The sequence below is a fragment of the Papilio polytes genome, unplaced genomic scaffold (genome assembly GCF_000836215.1).
Source record: "Papilio polytes unplaced genomic scaffold, Ppol_1.0 DF824047.1, whole genome shotgun sequence".
In the NCBI taxonomy this organism is placed as follows: Eukaryota; Metazoa; Arthropoda; class Insecta; order Lepidoptera; family Papilionidae; genus Papilio; species Papilio polytes.
Window position 1 is genome coordinate 6,255,655 of NW_013525157.1, and position 24,833 is coordinate 6,280,487.

A 24,833-nucleotide genomic window follows, 5' to 3' on the forward strand; every position below is an offset into this window, starting at 1 on the left:
TTAAATCCAGTAGTTTTGACTAATACACACGAAAATAAAAAAAAAACATTTTTTCCTCTTTTGAGTATAGATATACAATATGTTTTATGATAGTTTGATTAAAAATAATATTAAAACGTCCATTTTCTCTTTTATCTCTTAAAACATTTTACTCCAAATGTAATACAATCTTTGTAACCGTATATTAGGTTTATTTGTTGATACAATCTGCTGTTATGCTTTCATGGGTCGATATAAGCGCTCGTGATTGCTAACGAGTACTGGGGAGAGTCCAAATTGCGACGATTGTGTAACATGTAAGCGAAAATGTGCTTTAATATTTTGTTGTATTAAATTTTTAATTTCTTTTCTATTCATCGTAATTTGCGCTTGTAGGTTTTTTCTATATTATGTTTTATATCAAAACGAGCAAATGGGGACCTGAATCCGCCGAAATGGCGAAGCTACCGCTGCCCATACATTCGCAATTGCCGATGTTATCTAGCCTTAATTTACAGAAAAGGAGACACACATAAACACGATATTTACCCTTCATATGCGTTTCCTCCGCCTTCAAATTCATTTTTCCTTTCCATCCTTTCCTGCTAAGAAAAGAGTGGAAAGGAAAAGCGACTAAAGTTAGGTTTTAGGTTTATTAAGTGTTGCCAAACTTATTCTCCATATTGACAAAGAAATCATTTTTCATAGGTTTTAAGCCAGTGAAAACTCACCTTCAACAAAGGGGTGAATGTATTGCTATTTCCCGATCATTAATGTTTTAAATATCACATACTTGACTCGGCAACGCGATACGGGGCTCGAAAATACGGCGTCGCAATGGCGCCAAAAAGACGCATTGAACTCAGGGACAAAGAGTAATTGACTATGATATGATACTGGTTGACAAATCTACGATATTGGTTAAATTTGCATACGCATCTTTTAACTGCCGTGTTCTAGATGCCGTGATGGTCTACCTTTCGATAGGTGGATGTACCACCCAAATAAGAAGATACATGATATTATCTAAGGAAAATTTTAATCAAGAAACTTTTGTAAGGGATGTCTCCGTTGCGAGTCCGAAAGTATTTTCATCAGTCAGGACATTCTCCGACTGTGCCTTTATGTGTCATTTGTCTTAAATGAAAATTTCTACAAGTAATCAGATATATTTGTGAAATCTTTAAGCTACTACTATGAGTTTGAATATTAAATATTTTTTTTAATGCGAAAGAATGAATGGGTGGATGTTTGTTAGAGTTTGTAGCTTAAACGGTTGATCGGATCTGGATGAAATTTGATATACATGTAGAGCATAGTCTGGAATGTACGCTTGAGACAGAAGTGGATTCAGATATGACAGCTGACAGATGTGTATGGAAAAGAAGCATATACTGTGCCGACCTTCCATAGGGGATAATGGCAAGTTTATGATGATGTAGATCATAGTCTGGAAGAACACATAGTCCTACTTATTTTTTTTCCACGCAGACAAAGTCAAGGGCGAGCATTGTTTTATTAATTTTATTTTAATTTATTAATCTCGATTTAATTTTGGTTTATGATTTCCAGTACGATCAGTGTCATATAAAACTAACAAGCAAGCACATTACATGAAAAGGATCTCAATATTCGCAACGATTATGCTAAAATATCCGGAAAAGCGACAAATTGGGTCCCTTTCCCAGCCATAAATCTGTGCAACCTTTTTACATGGATTATTTTATTATGAATGGAAATATTAGCTCTTCTTTATAACATAAATCGTTGTCAAGTAGTCTCATGTTAAATAACATGTGATTACGATAACTATTTAAAGAAATAAACGACGCGATAAATTGTAGATACTTTTTGAGACTTTACTTAAAAGAAGTTTTGACGAAAAACCAGGATTAATTTTGTTGTATACGACAAATCTTAATTTCTATGTTGTATTTGCAATTTTCCTCTTTTAATTTCTACTTAAAGATGTAACAGTTTTTGTATCAATATTTTTCTACGCTGGTTGTGGTTTTTACAACAGGAAGGCAATCGTATTTCGTAAAGATAAGCTTTCTTGGCAATAATTTATGCGCTCGAGCATTTAAGTTATTCTTGTAAATAAGAAAATGTAGTCTATAACTGTAAATGTAGTCTGAAAGATAGACATAAAGGAGATGATTTAGTACTAATCAATATCATAGTTATTCAAGTAAACAAAACGTATTTGTCCTCAGTTTATATCGTTTAAAGTTAAGAGACATTCTTTAACTTTTGTTATTCAAAATAAAATATGTTGCGGCTTAGCGTGTGCCGTATTGTATACGATCTGTTTTATTCGAGTTTACTTTGCGAATACATTGTATAGTTACTTTCATGGCTTTGATAATACATTAGTGTGAGAGGGTCGTATTAAATCTCAGTATCAGTTGATGGGTTTTTATTTATTGATGGGCGCGCTACCTACATTAACATGGGCGCGTCATGATTAATGTAACACTACGGATTGAGTGTGCCATGCATTGTAACTTTAATATTTGACAAAACAAGTAAACTATTCACTTTGTGTATTAAATTTTAAAGAAGCAAGAAAGTACCGGTGCCGCTACCGGAAATATAGGCGTGAGTGCTTGTCGGTAAATAATTCGTTAAGCAAGAAAATGTTTACATCTTATAACTTGAGAATTTTAAGGCAGATTTCGTTTTGTCCACCAATTAATTGACCCTTCACCCTTTAAAATTGGCCAAACCCTTTTTATAACGAAACGAAACGAGCAGTTTCCCTCTAATCATATAAAAAGGGTCGCAGGTCGTCTTTTAACGTGGGAGGTCACTCACAATACAAAAGACATCACCTTACTTTCCCTAGGTTAAAAATTAACCATTCCTACAACTAAGTGTCTATTTCCACTTGGAGAATAAACGCGGAACTCTAGCGACCACATGGAAATTGGATCTAACTAAATGAGAATTTCTTACTGACTACATTTTCTCTGAAACAATTTATTTCTCTTTGTTTTCAAGCTAACGTCTTTAAAGAGCGTCATAATTTATCTCTTGCATTTCCTTTGTAAGTTCAACACAAACAATACAAATGTAGGTCAGATAGTATTGCTAACATTCGCTCGCTTCAGCACTTTCCTTTTTTCACAAACTGAGCAATAGAGGATATACTTATTCAAAATTACTTATTTTATCTGTTATCAATGTTGTTGTATGTACATATTAAAATAGCTTAAAAACTACTGAGTTGATTTTAAAACATCTTTCACCGTTAGAAAGGTAATTTATCTTTACGCTGATAAAGTCGCGAGCAACAGCTAGTACATGACAAATCTTTATAAATAAAAATCCGATAATACCAGGAATTTTATAACAATACAGCTTAACATAGACCGTTACTATAACATTTTTTTATGTTTTCATTTAAGTTTCCCTATCAGCCTAACATACGTTTATCTCCAATCCAAATCAACCCTAAAGCTCTCCGATTACCTGCAGTAAAATAATTATTCTGTCGGAACAACATTTTACTTTTGATTAATATCAATATGCGTGTGAAAAGTAAATTATATAACATGATCGCTGTTATAAAATCTTACCTGAAATAGGTTAATTGTTTTATTGCGTTAGCATCGAGAGAACCGAAGTTTGTTAACAGGAATGTGTTATATTTTGTAAACGAAAAGCAACTTTAACTTAAAATACTTAACAGTGGTAGAGCCCGCTTTAACATCTACGCACGAATGGATCGGCTCGCCCGGTGTAATACCACGACCACACAGAAAACTGGCGTAAAATGGAAACAATTCCGCATTTCGTGTGATGAGTGTAAATCGTAGGCCTAATTTTAGTCCCTTTCCACCCTTTTCTTAATAGGAAAGGATGGGAAGGAAAAGTGGATTTGACGCTGGAGGAGACGCATAGGAAAGGAAAATGTCCTCTTTATGTTTAGGAGGAGATGCCTCCTCTGTCAATTAAGGGTAGGTAACGCATCTGCAATTGCGGATGTCTACGGGCAGCGGTCGCTTTCCGTTTCGGTGGATTCAGGTGGCCGCTTGCTCGTTTGCGACCTTATGATATAAAAAAAAAAACGAAAACTGACTCAAAGCACACCTTTTATTTAAAACTAGTAGGTACAGTAATGTTTTTTTAATCTCTACTATTTTTTAATCATCTACTCTAGATTTAAATCGTATTGTATATAGTTGCATTCTTTTACTGTTAATATGAATTTCATTGAGAATTGTAGGGGTGTCAGATAGAATTAGGTCGGGTTGATCCGTTCACAAAGTAGAGTCAATAAGGCTTGGGTCACGTTCAATAGCTTTGAAAACAATATAGACGTGGCAAATGTAATTCGATAAAGTTTAGTTATTTCAAGTTACGTTACAGTTAGTTATCACACAACAGACCTGTCTAATGTTTAATCAATCTATTTTTTGTAGGTTTAGAGAATTATATGAATTAACTAGCTTTCGCTCGCGATTCCGTCCGCGTGGAATTAAAAACCAAAGAAAGTAGCCTACGTGGTCTTCTAGACTATCCTCTACATCTATGCAAAATTTAATCGAGATCCGTGTAGCAGTTTAGGCTACAAACTCTAGCAAACATCCATCCATCCATCCAATTTTCGCATTTATAAGATTAGTAAGATTTGCAAAAATTAATTACAAAAAAAATAATGAAATCTTTTTTTAGTTATTGTTTTATTGTACAAGTATATGTTTATAGGTTATTGTTAATAAATTTTGTAGGTCAAAACATATACCTCTTACATTTAAAAGGACAAACTACGAAATACAGCTTTTTTTATCTAACATCCACAGAGCAAGCGACCTTACAACCGTATGAATAGGCTAGATAAAACGATGAAATATGACCTAATACTCTGCTAAGAATTATTACTTTTTACCTAACCGACTTAACTTGAACCTCGGACTAAAAGTCCTTTGATATTTATCTATCTTGAAGCTGACTGAGGTCAAATTCAAACATGCAATAACGTAGAAAATCTGGTTTAAACATTGCATATCAATGTCATAGTGCATGCAATAAATTATTAAAATCTTCTCATAAATATTTATTTAGAACTAGCTTATGCCCGCGACTCCGTCGCGAAAAATACAAGGATGAGTGGCCTATTTGTGCTTCCAGACTGTATTCTACATCTATACCAAATTTCATCGATATCCGTTCAGCCGTTTAGGCAAACTCTAACAATCCATCCATCTAAACTTTCGCATTTATAATATTAGTATGATATATATAAGTATAACTTATTTATTCAAAACATCATTTAGCTGTATGTTATATTATACAATCACAATAAATCTAGCCAATTTATCTGCTTGCGAGAGAACGTCTAGGCAATGGCAGCCATAAAGTTAGTTTGTTCTAGATTGCCTTAAGTAAATAGTCTGATATATAATTTACGATTCAAAGAAATAATTGATAGAATCGTGATGTGAATTAACAAATGTATTAATATTCAGAGTTATGTTTTATCGCACCCCAAACGGACTCGATGACGACGTGAGAGAAATACAGAAATAATCAAGGGAGACTTCTTTGTCACATGCGTATAACCTTTATTACGTGCTTACAATTTTTTTGTATTTCGAAATGATAAAATATATTTTTAATTGGGTTATAAATTAATGAATTAAAAAAATACTATTAAGTAAATAATTGTTACGTGTGAAAACATTTTGTGTAGGCAAAGATATGAACTTTCACAACAAATTACATGCCATAAATAAAAACCTCTATATAGAAAATATATCATGAACGAGTAAAAGTTTTTCTCTGCTTTGTGTACAACTTACAAAAAGAAGAATAGTTATACTAGAAAACTTTGACCTCCGTCCAACATTAATAGAATAAAATTATGATTGTATCGCTCTTATATAAGTACATATGTATATATGTTACAAAATTAGATATACAGCGTGTCGTAAAAAATATTCTCTATTATAAACAAATAAATACATCCGCTTTATAATATTATTAAAACAAGTAATTACACAGTAATGCTTTTAACAATAACGTTTAATGAGTATTTAATAGAATACATATTTACTCCGTCTTTTAAATAAATATGTAAATCAAAGTATTGTTTATTAATTATTATAATATTCAAGTATATAACAAATAATACAGTGAGAAGCGCCTTTACGTATTATATAAGTAAACTAGCTGTTGCCCGCGACTTTGTCGACGCAGTATTAAGATAAAAAAAGTAGCCTATAATATGCCTGTCTATGTCAGCTACCCATCAGTGAAATTCCGGTCGAATCGACCTAGCCGTTGCGTAGATTACCAGGAACAAACGCAACTTGCGGACAGACAGAAAGACAAAAAATTTTTTTAATGCGATTTTCGTTATTAACAACGCAAATACATCGTCCGTCCGAAACCTGGTTTTTTCTTTTAATGTTACAAACAGACACTCCAATTTTATTATACGAGTATGTATAGAATAATATAATAGATATATTTCCATGAGTTCTTGATGATTTTAATTAAAAATAAGACATACCGTAAGTCGGTTATTCGGTCTTATTAAACGATAGCAATAAAGCAAAATAGGACCAAGATGTGCTCATTATCTGAAAAAAAGTTAAGTTATAAATCTGTGAATGCTTTAAAAATAATTACATAAAGTAGCAATAAATTACTCTTGTAAACGCTGCCATGTTGATGTCCACAAAACCATACGCTGTGAATTTAAAAGGCTTCTGTGCTCTGTAAATAATACAACATAGGTGAAATTTACATTGATACAGAATAGGAGGGAGAGAGAGAAATAAAAGGGAAAGAATAAGAATTTGATGATTTATGTAATTTATTAGTATATGTTACTTACTTAATTAAAATAATGATTAAATTTTTGGCAACTGGTGCTTTTACTTTATACCAGGCGCTACTATACACTGCTTCAGTTAACCCCTCATTCTAAAAAAACAATAGAAAGTCACTGTTGCGTATTTATGTACATTCAAATATTAAATGACTATCAAATGCTTCGTTCAAAATTAAAATATTCTACATACAGATTTTTGTATTAAGTCTCCGTAGTAGCATAATAAAAATATTTGCCCAATAACCATGAGCAAGAACGGGATGAATGGCATCACCATTATCATGTTATCTACTGCCTATAAAGAATAAAACAGCGATCAATAGGCAAAGTCTTTAATAGTTAAGTTAATGCACAAAAAAATACATGACTTATAACTACTAAATTACATTTTTTTACTTACCATCACATTAAAACCGGTGAAACAAATTAGTAAAGAACTGGTCAATACATTACAAAGCGTTGACTTCGAGTAAATTATCTCAATCCATTGTAAATGACTGAAAAAAAACGATAAAAGTAATTTACTAAATTTCAAAGACGTCGTAGTAATCTTTACTAAGCGCCTGATATTTTTTAAATGCAATATATCATTGCGTCATCCTAGGCTTTTAAAAACTAACCTCAAAGACCAACATTCTTAGTTTTAATCCACCAACCATCAACCAAAGCAAAACAGTCTAATCTAGATATCAATGTTTTTCTTTAATATTCATATTAATCAAAATAGTTACTCACCGCAGCAATTGTGTGTGAAATTCAACTACATTTACAATTTTTTCCCTCAAACCATTATCTCGTACACCTAATTCAGGATCATGGTGATCGAAAATAAATCTAATTTCATGTTTCAGTTGACAAAAATGATCATTGATTAAAACACAAGACGTGTATAATAAGGTATCCGGTCCCAAAACGGTAAACACAGCAAGAACGGCTGAAAAAAATGTGTTCATAACAAGTAACTATTTTTTTAAAAATTATTACATGGACATCTCCAGGGCGCTAGGGGTTGTAACTGTCTCCTCGCTCGAGAATCCAGAAATGTAAAATAAAAATATAAAACTACTATAATCATATTTATGGTAGCTGCCCTTAGACCTAGGATCATCGGCTGGCGAAGCCTGTATAACCCCATAAATACATACCTGACCATACTTGATGTATGTACACAAAAGGCCACACATAAATATTAAAAGCGTCAAATGGGTATAAAATAAAGAAGGGTAGCAAAAGATTTAATTCACCAGATAAATGATACTGAGATATCGAAATAAAAAGAGGTCCAATACTAAAAGCAATTATCCCAATAGAGTCCAAAGTTATTAAACATTTTAGGGCTCTATCAAGAAAAATCATATTAAGTTGCAATAACTTTGTCTTCTGTTCAGAGACTAGTCTTGTTCCATCAGAACATAGGAGGTTAAGTTCGTAAATCAATTGATAAGCAAGTGAGATTTCTTTAAAGAAATAATAAGATTTTACACATCCCAGAAAACACATGGTAAGGCAAGGTCCCAAAAGTGTAAGGTCAATTAAAGCTAAATCTCCAGAAAAAGACCCTTTTATCATCCAAGATATTTCGCCCAAAACATCGTAGAGAAGACTCAGAAAATTTAAACAAAAGAACCAACGCTTCACAAGGCGTTTTATATTTTGTTCCGGTTCATGATTTTTAAGGTATAAGCCAATAATACTAAGGTAAGTGTTAACTCTCTTAATTGCTTTTTGGTACAAAATTTTCTCTGTATCGATTTTCATTTCGTTAAACTAACCCTTTGTAACCAAAAACAACATTATGATATACGTAAAATCCAAGCTATTTAAATAGCAGCGTAGACTGCTATTAGTTAATTGCTTAATTACAAAAGTACCATTGTTTGTATCGTCTTTTAAGTAACCAATAATTACGTTAAATACACAACGCATAAATAATCGCTTAATTACTGGCTCATTCCTTACCTCTTTCTTAGGATGTATTCACACAGATTATTATTTTTTTTATACAAGAAGGTGGCAAACGGGCAAGCGGCCACCCAAATCCACAAAAAAGGTGAAGCGACCGCTGCACATAGACATCCTCAATTGCAGATGCGTTGCCTACCCTAAATCGACGGAGGAGACATAAAGAAGATATTTCCCCTTCCTATGCGTCTCCTCCACCGTCAAATCCATTTTCTCATCTAATCCTTCTTTTATAAGAAAAAGATGGGACTAAAACTGGGCCTCCGGCACTACACTCCTCAGACGAAACGCGGAATTGTGTCCACTTCACGCCTGTTTTCTGTGTGGTCGTGGTATTTCACCGGGCGAACCGACCCATTCGTGCGAAGATGTTAACGCGGGCTCTACCACTGTGAAATATGGTAATACTCTTCATTAATATAGTTGTATTACAGAATAGTCAATGCAGTAGGAATGCATATTTCGGTATTTGCTGAAACATCGTATCATAACCATTTAGGTATGATACGATGTTAGGTAACCATTTAGGTATATTGTATAATAACTAGTATCACTGTTAAGAAATTATGTTAACTAAACTTGTCATTAACATGTGAAACATAAATTTAATTTCAGCTCATAAAAACAGGAAATTCGGTATAGAAGATTTCGGCAGAAAATTTATGGGTCTTATCTGCAATGGTATTTATTGTCGTAATGGTAAGGCTCAGCGACATGAAAAGGGATAATCCCGAGACTTATTCGCCGATAAGTGTAAATAAATGACAGTTAAAACATGCTTTTATACAGGTGAATCGGCTGTATAAACAACCGTTCAAATATCCAATGATCTAAAAACATTTTTCGATACTTCGATTTAATTACGGACGACATGAATTTACATAGGTTTTGGAAATCTTTTTGTGTGGTCACTTTAAGTGCGTTATGAAAAATGAAGCTGATTTCTTGAAAACTATAAAGAAATTTATATTGACAGCGATTAATAAATTTTCTATTTAGCGTTGATTCGTTGAAAATAGAAACAATTCTTCCTATTGGTACATACTTAATTAATAATCATTTCCCCGAGGGTATTTTTAAAAAACAAATGCGAAGAGGTTCTATGGTTTTTTACTCTTTAAAGATTAACTTCACTGACAAAAACGTCAAACAACGTCATTTGTCAAATAATCATAATACATCAGTAAAATATACGAAAAAATAATCACGATGATAAATACGATAAAATAAATAAATTAACAATGTACACCTGATAATAAAAACAATTTAAAATGCCTTTATCAGGGAACTTTCGAAGAGGTAAATATGTTTTAATCGTTAACAAGTAACCTGTAAACTCAAATACCCTAAATATTAAAATGTACTAATACTACAACATATAGAAAATATTGGGAAATAGAAGTTTTCTTTATTAGGTAAGGTTAAGTATAGTATTGTATTATCTGTGGTTATAACTATAATTCCATGCATGACTAAAACAATATTTGTGGTCTAACCAAACAATAAAAACATGCAGCATTAGATCACTTCAATAGTTTTGTCAACTTAAGTAATTTGTCATCATCATCACCAGCTCACTATATGTCCCCACCGAAGGGTTCGGAGCCTACCCTTAATTAGGCTATAGTCAACCACGATGGACTTAACACATGTTTTTGAATTTCTTGGCCGATATGTGCAGGTTGCATCACGATATTTTCCTTCACCGTAAGAACGTCGGGTAAATATAAAAATTCGAAAAATCGAAAATCACATTGGTATATGGCGGGGTTCGAACCCAAGACCTGTAGATTACAAGTCAAGTGCTTAAACCACTGAGCCACCGACGCTCTTGATTAATAACTCTTGAGTAATTTGTAGTATGACAAATTACGATTCTATCAGTAATATCCAAGACAGGTGTTATTTTAATTTATTATAAGCTTTCCTTTGTTTTAGAAATGCTTAAAGCTTTAAAGGATGCAAAGAAAAGTCAAACCGGCGAAGAAAATTCGGAAAGTTCTTCTAACGATATGCAAGAAGAAAGAAACGATAATAATGAACCTCCACCAAAAGCCTCTTCAGTAGTCGTCAAAAACCCAGTTAACGTGAGCACCCAGACACCAGATATACCGCCAAGTAAAGAGGATGTAAGAAAATAAGATCTGATAACAATACTCTAAGAAAAACTGAATATTATTTATTATTTAAATTATATTACTGTTCAATAAATAAAGCTTGTGTGAACAAATTCGAAACGAAAATATTAAATATATAGTCCCTAATCTGATATGAGTTTTTATGATTAAATATATCTTAAATGCTTTAAATACTTCAATTTTTTTGCCTAAAGGTAAGTTTGCGTTGTAAGGATTAGGTAACGTAATTTTAGAATCAAACTATATTATGACCAAAGCGTAATAATTACAAAAAAAATATCACAATCACCAAGTATCAAAAATTAAAATGAGAAGTTAATTACAACTTTTTTTGAAAACAATAATCAAATAAGAATTACAATTATATACGTTTTTATATAATTTTTGTACAAAGAAGAAAAAATAAAAAAGTATTTTATCGGTTGCTAGGGAAGAAATTATAAAAAAGTCTGTTTTGTCAACAAGACATTGCTTTATGTTTGTTTATAACTTTTAGTTTAAATAACAGATTTTATTTTAGTTTGTTAAATATGGCAAAAGCATTCGATATACCAAAAAAGAGAAAGCTGCCAAAATTAATGGCATGCATGACAAAGAACAGTCTTGAAAATATGAGAAACAAAGCTTTGTTCAGTCTAGATACACTTGATGCAAAAGGAATTCGAAGGTAAATATTGATCTTTGAAGTATATTTAGAAGAAAAATAATTATATTTGATGTACGAAGTTAGTATTAATTAGTTACTCTTTGCGCGATAAGATTTGAATAGACACCCCAGACGGCATGATAGAGATAATTTATTTCCATTTGGCGAGGCCACTGATCAATAACATTTTAACAGAAGTTCAAGTCATTATTGTAATTCCACTTTTGCTTTCAGACATAAGCTACCTTTGCACACGTGTATTGAATTAGAACTAAAAGAAGCTGGATTTTTTGAATCCTCAGATTATCTACAAGATCTTATTTATGATAACATTCAGATTCTATCTGAAGATGAAATCGGGATCGTGGTTGATATTAGAAAACGGGAGGACTTTTTAGAACATATTTGTGCTGGTCTACAAAGAGCTGAAAGAGAACGCGATAGAGGTAAGCGCCTTAATTTACCGTGACCATTCACTGAGAAAAATAATTTTATTGAAATGTATTTGCAGACAATAAGAAGAAAGAGTGCTTAGAGTTACTAAAGCTTGCTTTGTACTATTCTGAGCAAGGAAAAGGCATTTTATGGTTGGCAGAGAAATTTTTCTTAGCCGCTATAGCAGTAGCTAGCCATTATTTACTAGATGGTGGGAGACAAAAAGCTTGCTGTAAATATCACTACGCTTCATTTCTGCTCAACAAATGTAAGTTTTTCATTTAATTGTTTCAAATTTAACTTCGAGTCTATTTAAACGAAGAACGTTTCTCAGTTCCAGGTAACGAAGATATGGAAGAGGCGTATGAAATCTTTTCCGACGTACGGGATAGTGCAATAGGAAAGGTAAACGTATCTTTGATTTTATTTCATAAAACAACTCGACTCTACCTTTACCTAACATAGGACCGCTATTTAAACGAACAGTGGGGCATCTTCTCTTGAGACTGTTTCCGGAACACTGTCATTGCATGAGAAATTATATGTATTTTTTAAATTTTGTAGGATTGGCCTCTATTTGAAAATGACAGTGAAATCACTGAAGCACTTAGAAGTGCTCCAAATTCTGTTTTCGTAGTGACAGTTTTAGAACTGCATAAGGTTCTAATGAGTAAAGCGAGAGCAATTCGCGCGGAAGATCCGGCGAAAGCAGAAAGATTGTCACGTTTGGCTGAACGAAGAGCTAAAGATGGTAAAATATGTTCATGTAAAAAAAATCTAAAGATTGTATTAAAAAAAAGTTTAGTCGATACTAACAATACAGTATGATGTTATTAATAAATTGACTCTTAAAAATTTAATCAAGAATAAAAGGAATCTCGTTTTACATACTTCAGCTGGAGATATTCCAAAAGCAGCAGAAGCAGTAATTGAAATCGGAATAAGTCAATTAGCTATGAATAGTTTAAATAATGCTCTCAAATCGTTTCATAAGGCCTACAAAATATATGAAGCTAATAATGACATCAATGGTTTGTGTATATCGAAAATGCATCTCGCTGCTGTCAGGCAAAGGTATACTTTTTCAAACAAATGCTTAACATTTATAAACCCGGTCTCGCGTGTTATTTCGTTGTAGATATGGTTTTAAGAATTCACTTTTTACAAGCTTTTCCATTTAATTTACTATTTAGCGCGTGTTTAAAATAAATGATGCCATTGGGTAAATTAGTGTTTAAAAAGTTTCATAATTACTTTTTGTTAAAAGATTAGGCGATCACGAAACTGCCTCCAAATTGCTCACTGAAATGGGTGAATTGGCAATGCAAAATGGTTTACGTCGACATTTAGGTCGTGCTTTGCACTTACTTGGTGAATTGCACTTAAGAAGAGAAAGACCAGATCTTGGAACACAACATTTGGAAGAAGCTTTTATGTGTTTTATGGGATATATTGTGCAAGTAAGTAATGTTTATTGCGCTACACAGTTTTTATACGGTAAATTATTTTTCTTAATGGACAATTTTATAAGGCCAATTAAATTGTAATTAAATAACTTAATGGTTCCGTGAACATATTATTGTAATAAAATAATTAATAATTGTTTACTATACACTTCTGTTAATTCCCAGGACCAGATACAAGGTGCAAAAACGCAAACAAGCATATTGTATTCCGATATAGATACAATATATAAAACACAAAAACAAGAAGTTCTTGATGAAGATGCTGAACAGTCTAGAGTAATGATGGCGATTTCAGCTGGTAAATAAGCATTATTGTACTAAAGAACCATCGTAGCGCGAGACAACACAGTGAAATTATAAATTGATCATGTTTGTACCGAGCTGATCTGACAATTCCCTTAATGTAGAAAGTCATTGTTGGTCATAGAATTCAGTATTATGATCACTGATTCTTGGTTATTGATAATTTTTCTATCAATCAATACTTGAGTGGTTTTATTTTAAATTATATTGAAACAATTAATTTTAACGCTTATTATTCACAGGGAAAACGATTTGACCTTATCATTATTCCAATGTCGTTGCAAAATTATAGCATGTTTTATAATACGATTAGTTGTAACGTATTACATTTTAAATAAATCTTTTATATGGAAATTAACGGTACAAATTCCATGACATTATAGGTCAAGAACTCATGGGGTCATACTTCAAATTTCTAGAACAAGCTGCCGCGTGCACTGTTGCAAAAGTAAAGATAATTGAATGGAAATCATCAAAGGCCTCCTGGTGGGTGGATAAAGGTCATCATAAGTACATTCCTTGTCTATGCCCAAGTCACCATCGAACACCGTTGGATGTATTATGGTATGTATTTATGTTACTGATCTGTTTTTGGCAGTTTGTTTCGAATAATAGATATATTTTCTATTAATGATAAAATAATTTAATACTTAAAAGAACATCTCAAATATTCAAGCTTATTTATGTTTAGTTACATCTAGTTCAATGACAAAACCTCATGAAGAAGGAGGATATAGAAATAATGACGAGTGCTTTCAGATTACATAAATATTGTTTTTTTGTATTTACTTGTTATCGTGTTTTCCCTTATCTATATTAGGATGCGATTAAATGAAAGGTCTACTAGAAATGTCCTTGAAGACGATACAAAAACGGAACAGACACTAAATAGAGGAGTAAACATAGAAGACATCAGAAAATTGAGAAGCAGTTTTATTAGATAAACCTATTCGATCAGGTGAGGAAATAAAACGTCAAGGTTTCATATTTATTCATCTTTAATTGTTTAAAACAAGTGAGCGAAATTAACTATTTACAGAAAATATATCCGTAACAGATTTGAGCAAAATATTCTTTAACCGCTTCACAACCCGTTTCGACAAGTTCTTCCACCATTATTATACATACAATTATTAATAATTTAGTCAGTACTGGTATCATTTGCACTAATAACACTAGAAACTGTAAAAAAAAACTATTTTTCACAGCAGTAGGTATCCAGGCATTTTGGTCGTTGTCTAGCAGGCTTTGGCCAACCGTTTGCGTGGTTCCAAACGAACTTTAAACCCTTCGGCGCGTTTGAGAATGATATCAGCTTGAAGCCTGAAGTCGGTTTCCTTGTGGTCTGAGTGGATACGGAAATTCCTGAGTATCGTTGACAGGATTATCTTCAACTTGAGCATAGCGTATTTACGACCTGTAAAATAAATAGAATATAATTTTCTACTCAAGTAATCTTAAAAACTCAGAGTATTATTTATACACAAGATAAACAACAATTTTTATATATTTTTAAATGATTTAACTATGTATATTGTAAAAAAGTAACTTACCGACGCAACTCCTGGGTCCAGCAGAGAAAGGCACGAAGGCGTAGTAGTGACGATTCGCGGAGCGTTCAGGTAGGAAGTTGTCAGGGTCAAATGTATTTGGGTTAGGATACACATCAGAACGACGATGCAACTTGTATGTCGCAATGACCACGGTAGCCCCGGCAGGCACCTTTTTACCATTCGATGCTGTAAGAGATACGGTTATCGAATGTTAATTATAGTATTAAGCACCAAGTGCAATATCTTGGGAAACATGATAATGTGTGTAAGCATGGTCCTAGAACTATATTAGCCCTTAAGAAATAACAACGAAATCTCAAGGAATTACTAAATATTATCAAGGGACATTTGTATCTTTTCATATTGCACCTTTTAATAGCGACATCCAGGGTCAGACTTAGTTGTTTACAATTAAATTTAAAAGGATGTCACGATTTTAAAGCTTAAGAGCAAATTATTTTTGTTTTAAATTTTGCAATCTCTTTTAATACTTACGAAGGGTGACATCTTGTTTCAGATGACGTGCGATAATGGGCACTGGTGGGAACATTCTGAGGGTCTCCATCAAACATCTTTCAAGGTATTTCATTTCTAAGGTATCCTGGAATGTCGCCGGACGGTCGGAGTCACCGAATATCTGGTCGAGTTCTTCAACTACTTTATCTTGGATATCTTGATGAATACCCATCATAGACAAGAAGAAACTACTGCCAGCTGCTGTTGTATCGTGACCCTGTATGGTATAATTATTTTTTAAATAATCTATTTGTGTGGTAGTGTTAGAGCAATCATGTATTTATATTAAACGGTTTTACCTCAAACATGATTGTGTCGACTTGTTCCTTGATTTCCTCGTCCGATATAACGACACCGCTCTGAGAGCTCTCAAGTAGTAAGTCGAGGAAAGCCAGACGTTTCTTTTGACCAACATCATCGTCGACATCCAGATCGTCCTTAAGACCGGCGGATTGACCGAAAGAAAGTCCTTCAACTGATGTGGTCTTGGATGATGATGAACTATTCTTTGGAACTTCGACCTCACTGACAATTGTTGGTTTCTTTCCCGATTTGAACTCTGCCTTCTTTTTGGTGATAACCTTTAAAAACAAGTTAAGAAGACTATTTACTTTTTTTGTAAATATTAAAAATAAAAACCTCTTTATTCTCATTATAAATTAACGGAAATGCAGTGTTACATAAGGCAATTATATAAAAAAATATAAAAACAATGGGCTGCCGGCTCTGCGTGTATCACATGGGCGATGCCACGCCAATGTTAAATCATAACAATTCAAATAACATTATTTTTTAAATGTATATCAAGAAAATTTTATCATCAGTAAACGTATTAAAGATTCTTATTTCTTTATTTCCATTTACCAAAAATTGAGTTAGTCATATTAAAACTTGTTTTACCTTTTTGGTTAAGCCATGGATGACGTCAAGAAGTTTGTTTTGAACTTTAGCGTACTGAGTGAAGTTGAAGAGTAAGTCAGGACGCAGCCAGATCTTTGTGTGTCTCAAGTGGAGGATGTCGCACATCTTCATTACAGCCATAGCGTATTCGAAGCCACTTTGATCTTGAGTACTCTTGCTGACACCCATAGCAGTCTCTGATAAAGAAATACAAAACATTACATTCCAATACATGCAAAGTACGCGGAAGCCGTGGAGTTGCGGAAACCGTAACCCTTCTACTTTTACTATATTCCAACACTATCCACACTTCTGGCATTTTATTTTGAAATAAATACATTTAAAATAAGTAGTTCTCTTAATCTAGTTCCTTTAATATCAGGTATACCGGTATGAAATGAGCGTTTTTTATGAAAATAAAACACTAATTATTAATCGGAAAGTAAAAAACTTTTCATTCCAAGTATTGGCCATTGTTTTCTACACATTTTGACCACATTTCTGGCAAATGCTTTCCGCAAGTCACTTTCTAGTACAAAATTCGACATTTTTAACACGATGAAAAAATCTGATGTTGTCTGTTCAATGACTTAATGTAGACTAAATATGTTTCACAGATTTCATAGCAAACAAACAAACTAAAAATAAAGGCTCGTTCGAAAAAAATGTTTCCTATCCTACATATGTATCTTAGCGCCCACTTCATACCAGTATACCTGGTAATGTAAACACGAAAGCATGCTTCGGAGTGTGTACTATCTATTTCGGAAGTGGTAAAAACCAAAACATTCGGTAGATCGCAATCAAGATCTAATTTTATCTAATTGTCTTCAAGTCAGAATTTTAAAGGTACATTTAATATAAGTTGAGATCATAATAACACCTAACCTCGGTCATTCACAAAATTATAACGGTCGAGATCAGACATTTTATCACTTTATTGACGTCAATTTTAAGTAGAATATGTAAAATGAAACATGACGAATAAAAACGTGGAAAAAAACATTGAAATTTTTCGCAGGCTCTATTTGAAACGTATCCTGTTTTCGGCCGCATCGAGTGCACGATCGACTCGTTTCTCGCATACAAAACGATTTATACCATTAAAACGATGCAGAATAGAATATTAAATGGCGATCATCGGAGCAATAACGAAAGCCTTTGCGGGATACACGTATTTATTTCTTTCAAATTGATGGACCTATTGACCCCGCAGTAATACTACCTATTGTGTAACGATATGTGTTATAGGGTACTTAATTGTTCGCGCCGTTCGATTATCATCACCTATGTGTTTGAACGTGGGTGGTCGCTAACTTCACACGGAATTACGACATATTAACCATTTCCCTGTCACACGAAATGCATAACTTCATTACACACGATACGTAAAGGTGCATCGTGTACGTGCTTATGTATTTTACTATTAATATTAATAAATGCAACTTCTAGTAAACAATGTTATTACTATTATAATAAGGAATTAAATAATCCATTTCAATTAAGTTGTGTTTTACAATGTTTTACAAGTGGAAGTAACGCGGATATTGCCATGTTTGTAAGACAGTAATTTCTTCTGACCCCGTTCCGTAGTAATCATGACATTTTAGCTAAACTGCTTTGCATTGACCTTGCATAAATTAAACGGAATGCATTTTTTGCGTCCGTTTTTAATGCATGTTCTTGTATTTATATCTTCTAGTGGCACTACTACTGGCTATTTTTTCATTAGATAGCTTATTAAGCAAACATTTATCGCGTAAAGTCAAATAAGGAAAAAATGTAATAACACCGGAAAGAACGCTAATCATCAAAGTTCTCTAATCTTTATATGTAACTGGATCTTAGTCTCAAGGTGTTGTTCTTAATGGCATGTCGTGGTCATTGAGGGTCGTATAGTCTATGTTGTCACTTGAGTAATACGTGACAAGAGGAACAAATGACATTCAAAAGTTTTGCAATTATTACATCTTGGGTTGTTCCGCAAACTATCTTTATTATTTAAATAATTTATATATGAGTTATAATTAAAATAACTGCATTTAATGAATGTTTATAGTAGCTAGTAGTTGCCATTTCGTAAATTTTTCTAAGTCATTATTTAAGTTTTTATTTTATGTAATTATTTTGAAATAAGACTATGATTATGATAAAATAGCATGGATGCAATTAATAGATAAAAACAATCAGCTTATTTTTTAAGAGAAGAGGACAAGCAAGCAGCGAAACACCGTGCAATGCCTATGGACATCCTCTATACGAGAGGAATTGAAGACATATTATTGGCTTTTGAGATGGTGATCAATTTAACTATCCAAATATAACCCACAATCCAGGATAGAGTTCGAAACGTAACCTTGAATTTTAAAATAGATCAAACCGTTTAGGCTACTGGAGGTCGTATTGGAATGGAAATGACTCCACTGTCAATCAACAAAATAAATGATTTAAAGTTTATAATAGCAAAATATGTTTTCGTCTTAAACGAGATATTCATTTATTATTGAAAATGAATTCCATAAAATAAAACAAACTTCGGAAGTTACGGGTTATTGGACGTAATGGAAAATAAATGGAACGAGTATCTCACATTCTCACGGAACTTTTTAAAAAGGAACAATATGTTTTGATCCGTATATTTCCATTAGCTAGTCTCGGTCATAATTATGTAGTAGTTAATAGATACCGGTTTTTTATGCTTTATTTACTTTACCGATTGAATAGTTAGATATATTTAGCTAAGAAGTCTTTTAGAATGTCCGAAATTTTATTTAGTATAACTTTAAATCAGCCTTTTACGGAGAGGTCATCCTAACTTTAAAAAATAATAACATCTATAAAACGAAACTATAGATTAGTTATTTTAATTCGGAGGTTGCAGTTCTGTTACTGAATCTGTGTCAATGCTAGAGTTAGCGGAAATTACCCGCAACGTTGGATTGCAATTTTAATATAAATCATTAAATTATGAAATATATTTTCGATATGGATTTATGCAAAATAAGTTCACATTTTATACTAGAGGCAATAATGTAGGACAGCTTCTGACTTTCAATATGATGTATTTTCAATTGAGAACCTTATTATTTTCTATATCATATTATTTATAAACACACACACACAAATAGAATTTGTCAATGCGATTTCAAATGACACAGAGTTGTTGTATAGGAATTAACATTGTGCAGTATAATTATGCATGTGTAGTAAATAATTATGTGGTTTAAAATTCTATTGACCAACATAAATGTTACTACAATTCTAGGTATTTAATTAATAGCGGAATCGTTTATAATTTATGTTTGTCGATTCAGTTTTATAACTGGTTATTACACTGCACTTATGGCAGCAACCTTTGAAATTACTTGTTTAATGCGGAACTTATCTAATAAATATAAAAAAAGTGCTACATATTCTATTCTTTGTAAAACAGTAGTGAATTTTAAACACGTTGCTTTTACACCAAGAATAGTCCTAATAGTAATTTTCGTGATTATTTGAACAAGTATGTTGTCAATTATAATGCATAATTTTTGTCTGCGAGCAAAGATTTTCTAATCCGACTCGAAGGACCATATGCAAAGCTCGTCGGATAAAATATAGTGTTTTTGTGTTATAATCGCAAAGTAAGCGCTTCTACTTTATTTACGTTTACATTAAAATGAACTTACCAAGTAAGATTTCCACTGTGCACTCGCTCATATAGTCGTGGCAGTCGAACACGCCGCTCTCTTTCTTCAGTTTGTCGACAACAGCGCGGGAGTTGGCGTTGAACAGGTCGATGAAACTCTTCAGCACGTTCAAGTGGAAAGTTGGTGCGATCAACTTGCGATGAGACCGCCATTTTTGTCCTAATACGTTGACATTATCATGAGATTCAAAATGTATACGAACACTAATGCTATCTCTGTTATTTCTCAGAATACGAGAGAGTTAACAATATTGTTGTAATACTGTTATGACAGTGGAGATTCACCTTTAAGATGTTTATTTAATACATAATAGGTACCCAAGGATAGAGACTCGCTTATGTTTGTTATACAAAAAAGTGGAATATTCTAACATGCAAATTACTATCATGATTGACTTACGTAATCGGGGGGCCTAGCACGAAAATTTGCGGGAAGTATTCGTAGCGTTTTTGACAAAATTGTATTAGATTTGTGCATCGGGAAAAGAACACCAAAAATGCCATAAGAATATGTGTATATGCAACACTATGTATTGGCAGCTTATTAAATTAGGATATTTGGATGATTGGTACAAATTCCTAATATTTTCTTACTTTTTCAATCGTATTATTTAATAATGTGGTGTAGAAATCTTTGGTCAATATTTAAAGGCCAAAGTTTGATCAAAATCAAGTTTGCTAATTAAAACATAATCAAATGCATTTTTATATATGCACATGCACATAATGTATTAATATTATGTGACGTTAATATAATAGTATTTATTGAGGAAATATTTATTCTAAGATGACCAGGAAATAAAATATTATAAAGCTAGTCACATAATGCATTAACAAGGCTTTTGAGGTTAAACCACTTCCCTTAGCGGGATGTTAAGGAAAATTGGCGCAATTATGTTTAACCTACGACTACCTTTATATAGTGCACTATTTTTAAAGGAATCATTTTATTGTTTTAAGCATGTCAAAAAATGTTTACTAGTCTCACTTACCCAACTTTAAGTTTAAGCCACTGTAGACTACAGATTTTATATTGGTTGATAGCTTCGTATGTATATATATGAAAATAGGCGAATTACACTGATTTGTTTTATATTATTTTGGCTTAACCCAAATCAATATTGGCTGCTAATAAATCTGTTGTCTGCGGGGGCTCTAAATGTTTAGGATCTCATGCTTTTGATAAATAATTAGGTATTTTGATGTAGAAATAATCAGAAAGGAATTACTATAACAACATCTAATAGATTAATTTACATGTAAAATGGTTTAACCCTTTGTTATTAAGAGCTCTTAGATGGCTATATTATGTATTGATGATTCTGAGTGTATATTTTAATATGTACTTTATTCTTAGTAAAATGACTATAATAGACAAATAAAATACAATGCATAATGTAGGAGATAACGTCACTAAATTTACATTTCAATACAGGTTATGTGCAGGTACAAAATCGGTGTAGATTTAGGCGACTATTGGGACAATCTTACTGTTTCAAATTTTATAATGCTGTTCAAAGTTTGTTACCTTTAAATAACAAATTAATTGAAATACATTTTAATGTCGTAGGATGCACAAAAGGACCACAAAGCATTTGATAAGGATGCAAATAATTGAAAAAAGACGATTTTACTATTATTTTACCAGTTTCCTATTTTAATATTTACCTGTACTGATTAGGAGACCATCTCCGAGCCATGGCTTGAAGAATCTGTAATCGTCCGCTTTATCAATGTGGACATGACTGCTGAGGATCAACTCTACATCCCTCGGGTCGTACAGGAACACGATGAGTCGGGGTCCGATCCATATTTTGATAACGGACTCGCTATCGTATGGGTAACTTTTGCTTACAATATTCCTGAAGATTTCTGGCAAAAAAAAAGTAAAAATTATTTGTTTATTTATTTTTACACAGATTATATACATTTATCGGATTTTAGGCTTTACACTAAACTAGACTTTTCGTGACGTATCTCTAATTTATTTAAGTTTTAAATGAAGCACATTTAATTTAAATGTAAGATTATTTCTACTTAAATTTAACTAACTGTTGCTCGCGACATCGCCCGTGTGAAATGAAAAGTAATAAAATACATAGCCTATGTAACTTACTGACATCGTATCTTTTTAATGGTAAAAGAATTTTTGAAATCGGTCTTGTGGTTTTTGAGCTGTTATTTAATTACACACAAAAACACAAATCTTTTCTCTTTATAATACTAGTTAGATAATCTGAGTTTTTTCTTCACAAACAAAGAAAATTAGATAAACAATAACATAAATCAAATAAATAAATTTAATCTAACATTACATAGTATATGTTTACTTACCATCGGATCCCCCGGTGAAGTCCAAAGCGTTTCCAATCAGCGGCAGTCCCGGCGGCCCCTCTAACTTCTCCGCTAGTTCATACAGACGCCTCCTGGACATCCGCCAATACGCGTACCAGAGTATTAGAGCTGGTACCAGGAGAACATAGAACATGTTCGTCGCAGCCCAAGTGCTGCTTTGGACCACATTCTCTGTAGCCGTGTAACCCATTTTCTAAGAATAAAGGTATTTTTTAGTTTTGTTAATGACAGAGTACACACAAAACAACTTAAAAGATATCTATTGATAGCAGTCTTTCGCTATTTTAGCGAATTTATATCATAAAGTTATACTTAAACTTAGTTGTACATGTCATGTATTAAATTCACACTCACGCACAACCTTAGTGACCATTTAACTACTCCGAGTACGGCATTAAATGCGTTCAAAATATGCAAGATTAAGGAAAAAGAAAAAGTCTGCTTCAGTTATTTAGTAAGCTGTGTCTTAAAGATATTACTGTAACAAATGAATTGCTTAACTTCGCGATAACATTATTAAAAGCGGATTTGAAATTTGATTATTATGCGAATACGTACATCATTATTAAGAAAATTAAAAACCGTAAAATATTCAAAAATGACATTTTTTTTATAATTATAATTGTAGCACGCAATTTAATAATTTACAAAATATCTTTATTAACAAAATTTCAGAACATAGAATAAAAACAGAAAATTAAAACACAGATTTTATTTCAATGCAATGATCGTGAAAATATATATATTTTTATATATCGTGATATAGTTTCACTACCAAAGAATAATATATATTTAATTAAATTGTATTATTTAATAAAATAATAACGAACACACAAACACAGGTCACAGATGTATTCCTACCTTTAGTTGAAACGACTCAGCTCCACGAGAGCCAACACAGAATGATACAAAGCTAATGGACTTTTGTTCTAAGGGATGCCCACCGCGTCTTAATGCGGACTATTTTATCCACTCCTGCGCAACTCTCTATATACACGCTTGTGACGTTAGCAAGAATAGCGTACGCAGCGAATTATTATGCAAATGACAAGAACTTTTGTCTACGTAATTAATAATGTATGGTATATCAATAGGTTTATCGAATTTAACTTATTGCTAACTTTTTTTATAAGAACATAAAGCCAATAGGTATGTCATTTTTTTATTAATTCTCTATGAACGCGTTTATTAGGTATTAGCTGTTCCCGTGCTTCATCCGCATAAAATTGTGAAGATTTTATTTTATTGTCAAATTATTAATAGCAAATGTCAAAATGACATGACATTCAAACCATGGCAACCTTGCTTCCTTGATGTTGGCAGTAACTTATGGTCTTTTTCCCACATTAGGAATTTTATCCAATATAATTACCCCCTAATTTTAATGGCGTGAAAATATATAGCCTAAAGCGTTATGTAAGTGTAGGGCTTTTTATTAAAAAAAGAAATAATTAAAAAATACGCTGTAATTGCTGACATCTTAGGCAACAAAGAAATGTGTGTTTACGCTTTATTATAATAGTATAGAAGTATAGATCTATATAGTATATAGTATATAGTATATAGTACAGATAGTATAGATTTGTCATTAATAATTTCAATATTTTAACACAAATAGTAATGTTAATTTATTGACTCGAGTTATTAAGCGATCTGTTGCTCTTTTTCTTCTTTTTTGCTCGCTTTTCCTATGAAAAAAGACTAGATATTAGACGTAAATTTAACAGACATGTAATTTGAAATTACGTTAGTTTTATCTTCTACAAAGTTGTCGATTTATTTAAGGTTCAGTACATTTCGTCTTCATTTTGTAATAGATGACATATAATAGCGGAAAAAGCCTGGGAGAAAACGGCAGACAAGTGGAAAATACAGAGGGGCCAATACCCAGCAGGTTTACATGTCTATTTTTTAATTATTTTGTATTTGTAACTTAAACAACAGTATTTTATGATAATATTAAAGTCACAATAAAGGCTAAAATAAACATACAATCCAATAATAAACATTTTTACATACCTTATTTAATTTTGCATATTATCTAA

At 32.4% G+C, this 24,833-nt stretch overlaps 3 protein-coding genes across 4 annotated transcripts; 1 reads left to right on the top strand and 2 right to left on the bottom strand.

Annotated features, from left to right (window-relative positions):
* Nucleotides 1-6,509: 6,509 nt before the first annotated feature.
* LOC106100377 (odorant receptor 4-like) lies at nucleotides 6,510-8,581 on the bottom strand. The gene is made up of 8 exons (XM_013279205.1): nucleotides 8,451-8,581; nucleotides 7,969-8,111; nucleotides 7,559-7,757; nucleotides 7,220-7,320; nucleotides 7,014-7,114; nucleotides 6,893-6,915; nucleotides 6,639-6,705; nucleotides 6,510-6,569 (listed from the first exon to the last, which is right to left on the bottom strand). The coding sequence occupies exons 1-8, from the start codon at nucleotides 8,579-8,581 to the stop codon at nucleotides 6,510-6,512; spliced, it is 825 nt and encodes a 274-aa protein (XP_013134659.1).
* Nucleotides 8,582-11,391: 2,810 nt separating this feature from the next.
* LOC106100763 lies at nucleotides 11,392-15,928 on the top strand. Of its 2 annotated transcripts, none has more exons than XM_013279782.1 (11): nucleotides 11,392-11,590; nucleotides 11,804-12,015; nucleotides 12,081-12,272; nucleotides 12,339-12,409; nucleotides 12,569-12,755; nucleotides 12,901-13,078; nucleotides 13,272-13,464; nucleotides 13,636-13,768; nucleotides 14,157-14,337; nucleotides 14,594-14,731; nucleotides 15,844-15,928. In XM_013279782.1, the coding sequence occupies exons 1-10, from the start codon at nucleotides 11,454-11,456 to the stop codon at nucleotides 14,715-14,717; spliced, it is 1,608 nt and encodes a 535-aa protein (XP_013135236.1). In that variant the 5' UTR covers nucleotides 11,392-11,453; the 3' UTR covers nucleotides 14,718-14,731; nucleotides 15,844-15,928. The 2 variants fall into 2 exon arrangements, with proteins under 2 accessions (XP_013135236.1, XP_013135238.1); XM_013279784.1 differs by having other exon boundaries at nucleotides 14,193-14,337.
* LOC106100762 (cytochrome P450 4g15) lies at nucleotides 14,754-23,741 on the bottom strand. The gene is made up of 9 exons (XM_013279781.1): nucleotides 23,650-23,741; nucleotides 22,768-22,981; nucleotides 22,102-22,305; nucleotides 20,414-20,593; nucleotides 16,743-16,939; nucleotides 16,142-16,423; nucleotides 15,822-16,059; nucleotides 15,327-15,512; nucleotides 14,754-15,190 (listed from the first exon to the last, which is right to left on the bottom strand). Exons 2-9 carry the CDS (start codon nucleotides 22,976-22,978, stop codon nucleotides 15,012-15,014), a joined length of 1,677 nt encoding a protein of 558 aa, XP_013135235.1. The 5' UTR covers nucleotides 22,979-22,981; nucleotides 23,650-23,741; the 3' UTR covers nucleotides 14,754-15,011.
* Between the last annotated feature and the right edge of the window lie 1,092 nt (nucleotides 23,742-24,833).

What these genes read in the sequence shown, in the direction of transcription:
- LOC106100377 (XM_013279205.1), bottom strand. Translation starts at nt 8,581, where the DNA reads ATGAAAATCGATACAGAGAAAATTTTGTACCAAAAAGCAATTAAGAGA. An exon ending in AAACGCCTTGTGAAGCGTTG is followed by an intron (nt 8,112 to 8,450) that starts GTTCTTTTGTTT and finishes AATTGCTTTTAG; the next exon opens with TATTGGACCTCTTTTTATTT. An exon ending in ACATGGCAGCGTTTACAAGA is followed by an intron (nt 6,570 to 6,638) that starts GTAATTTATTGC and finishes ACTTTTTTTCAG; the next exon opens with ATAATGAGCACATCTTGGTC.
- LOC106100763 (XM_013279782.1), top strand. Translation starts at nt 11,454, where the DNA reads ATGGCAAAAGCATTCGATATACCAAAAAAGAGAAAGCTGCCAAAATTA. An exon ending in GATGCAAAAGGAATTCGAAG is followed by an intron (nt 11,591 to 11,803) that starts GTAAATATTGAT and finishes TTTTGCTTTCAG; the next exon opens with ACATAAGCTACCTTTGCACA. An exon ending in GGGATAGTGCAATAGGAAAG is followed by an intron (nt 12,410 to 12,568) that starts GTAAACGTATCT and finishes TAAATTTTGTAG; the next exon opens with GATTGGCCTCTATTTGAAAA.
- LOC106100762 (XM_013279781.1), bottom strand. Translation starts at nt 22,978, where the DNA reads ATGGGTTACACGGCTACAGAGAATGTGGTCCAAAGCAGCACTTGGGCT. An exon ending in TGGTCTCCTAATCAGTACAG is followed by an intron (nt 20,594 to 22,101) that starts GTAAATATTAAA and finishes TCAACGTATTAG; the next exon opens with GACAAAAATGGCGGTCTCAT. An exon ending in GAAACAAGATGTCACCCTTC is followed by an intron (nt 15,513 to 15,821) that starts GTAAGTATTAAA and finishes TATCTCTTACAG; the next exon opens with CATCGAATGGTAAAAAGGTG.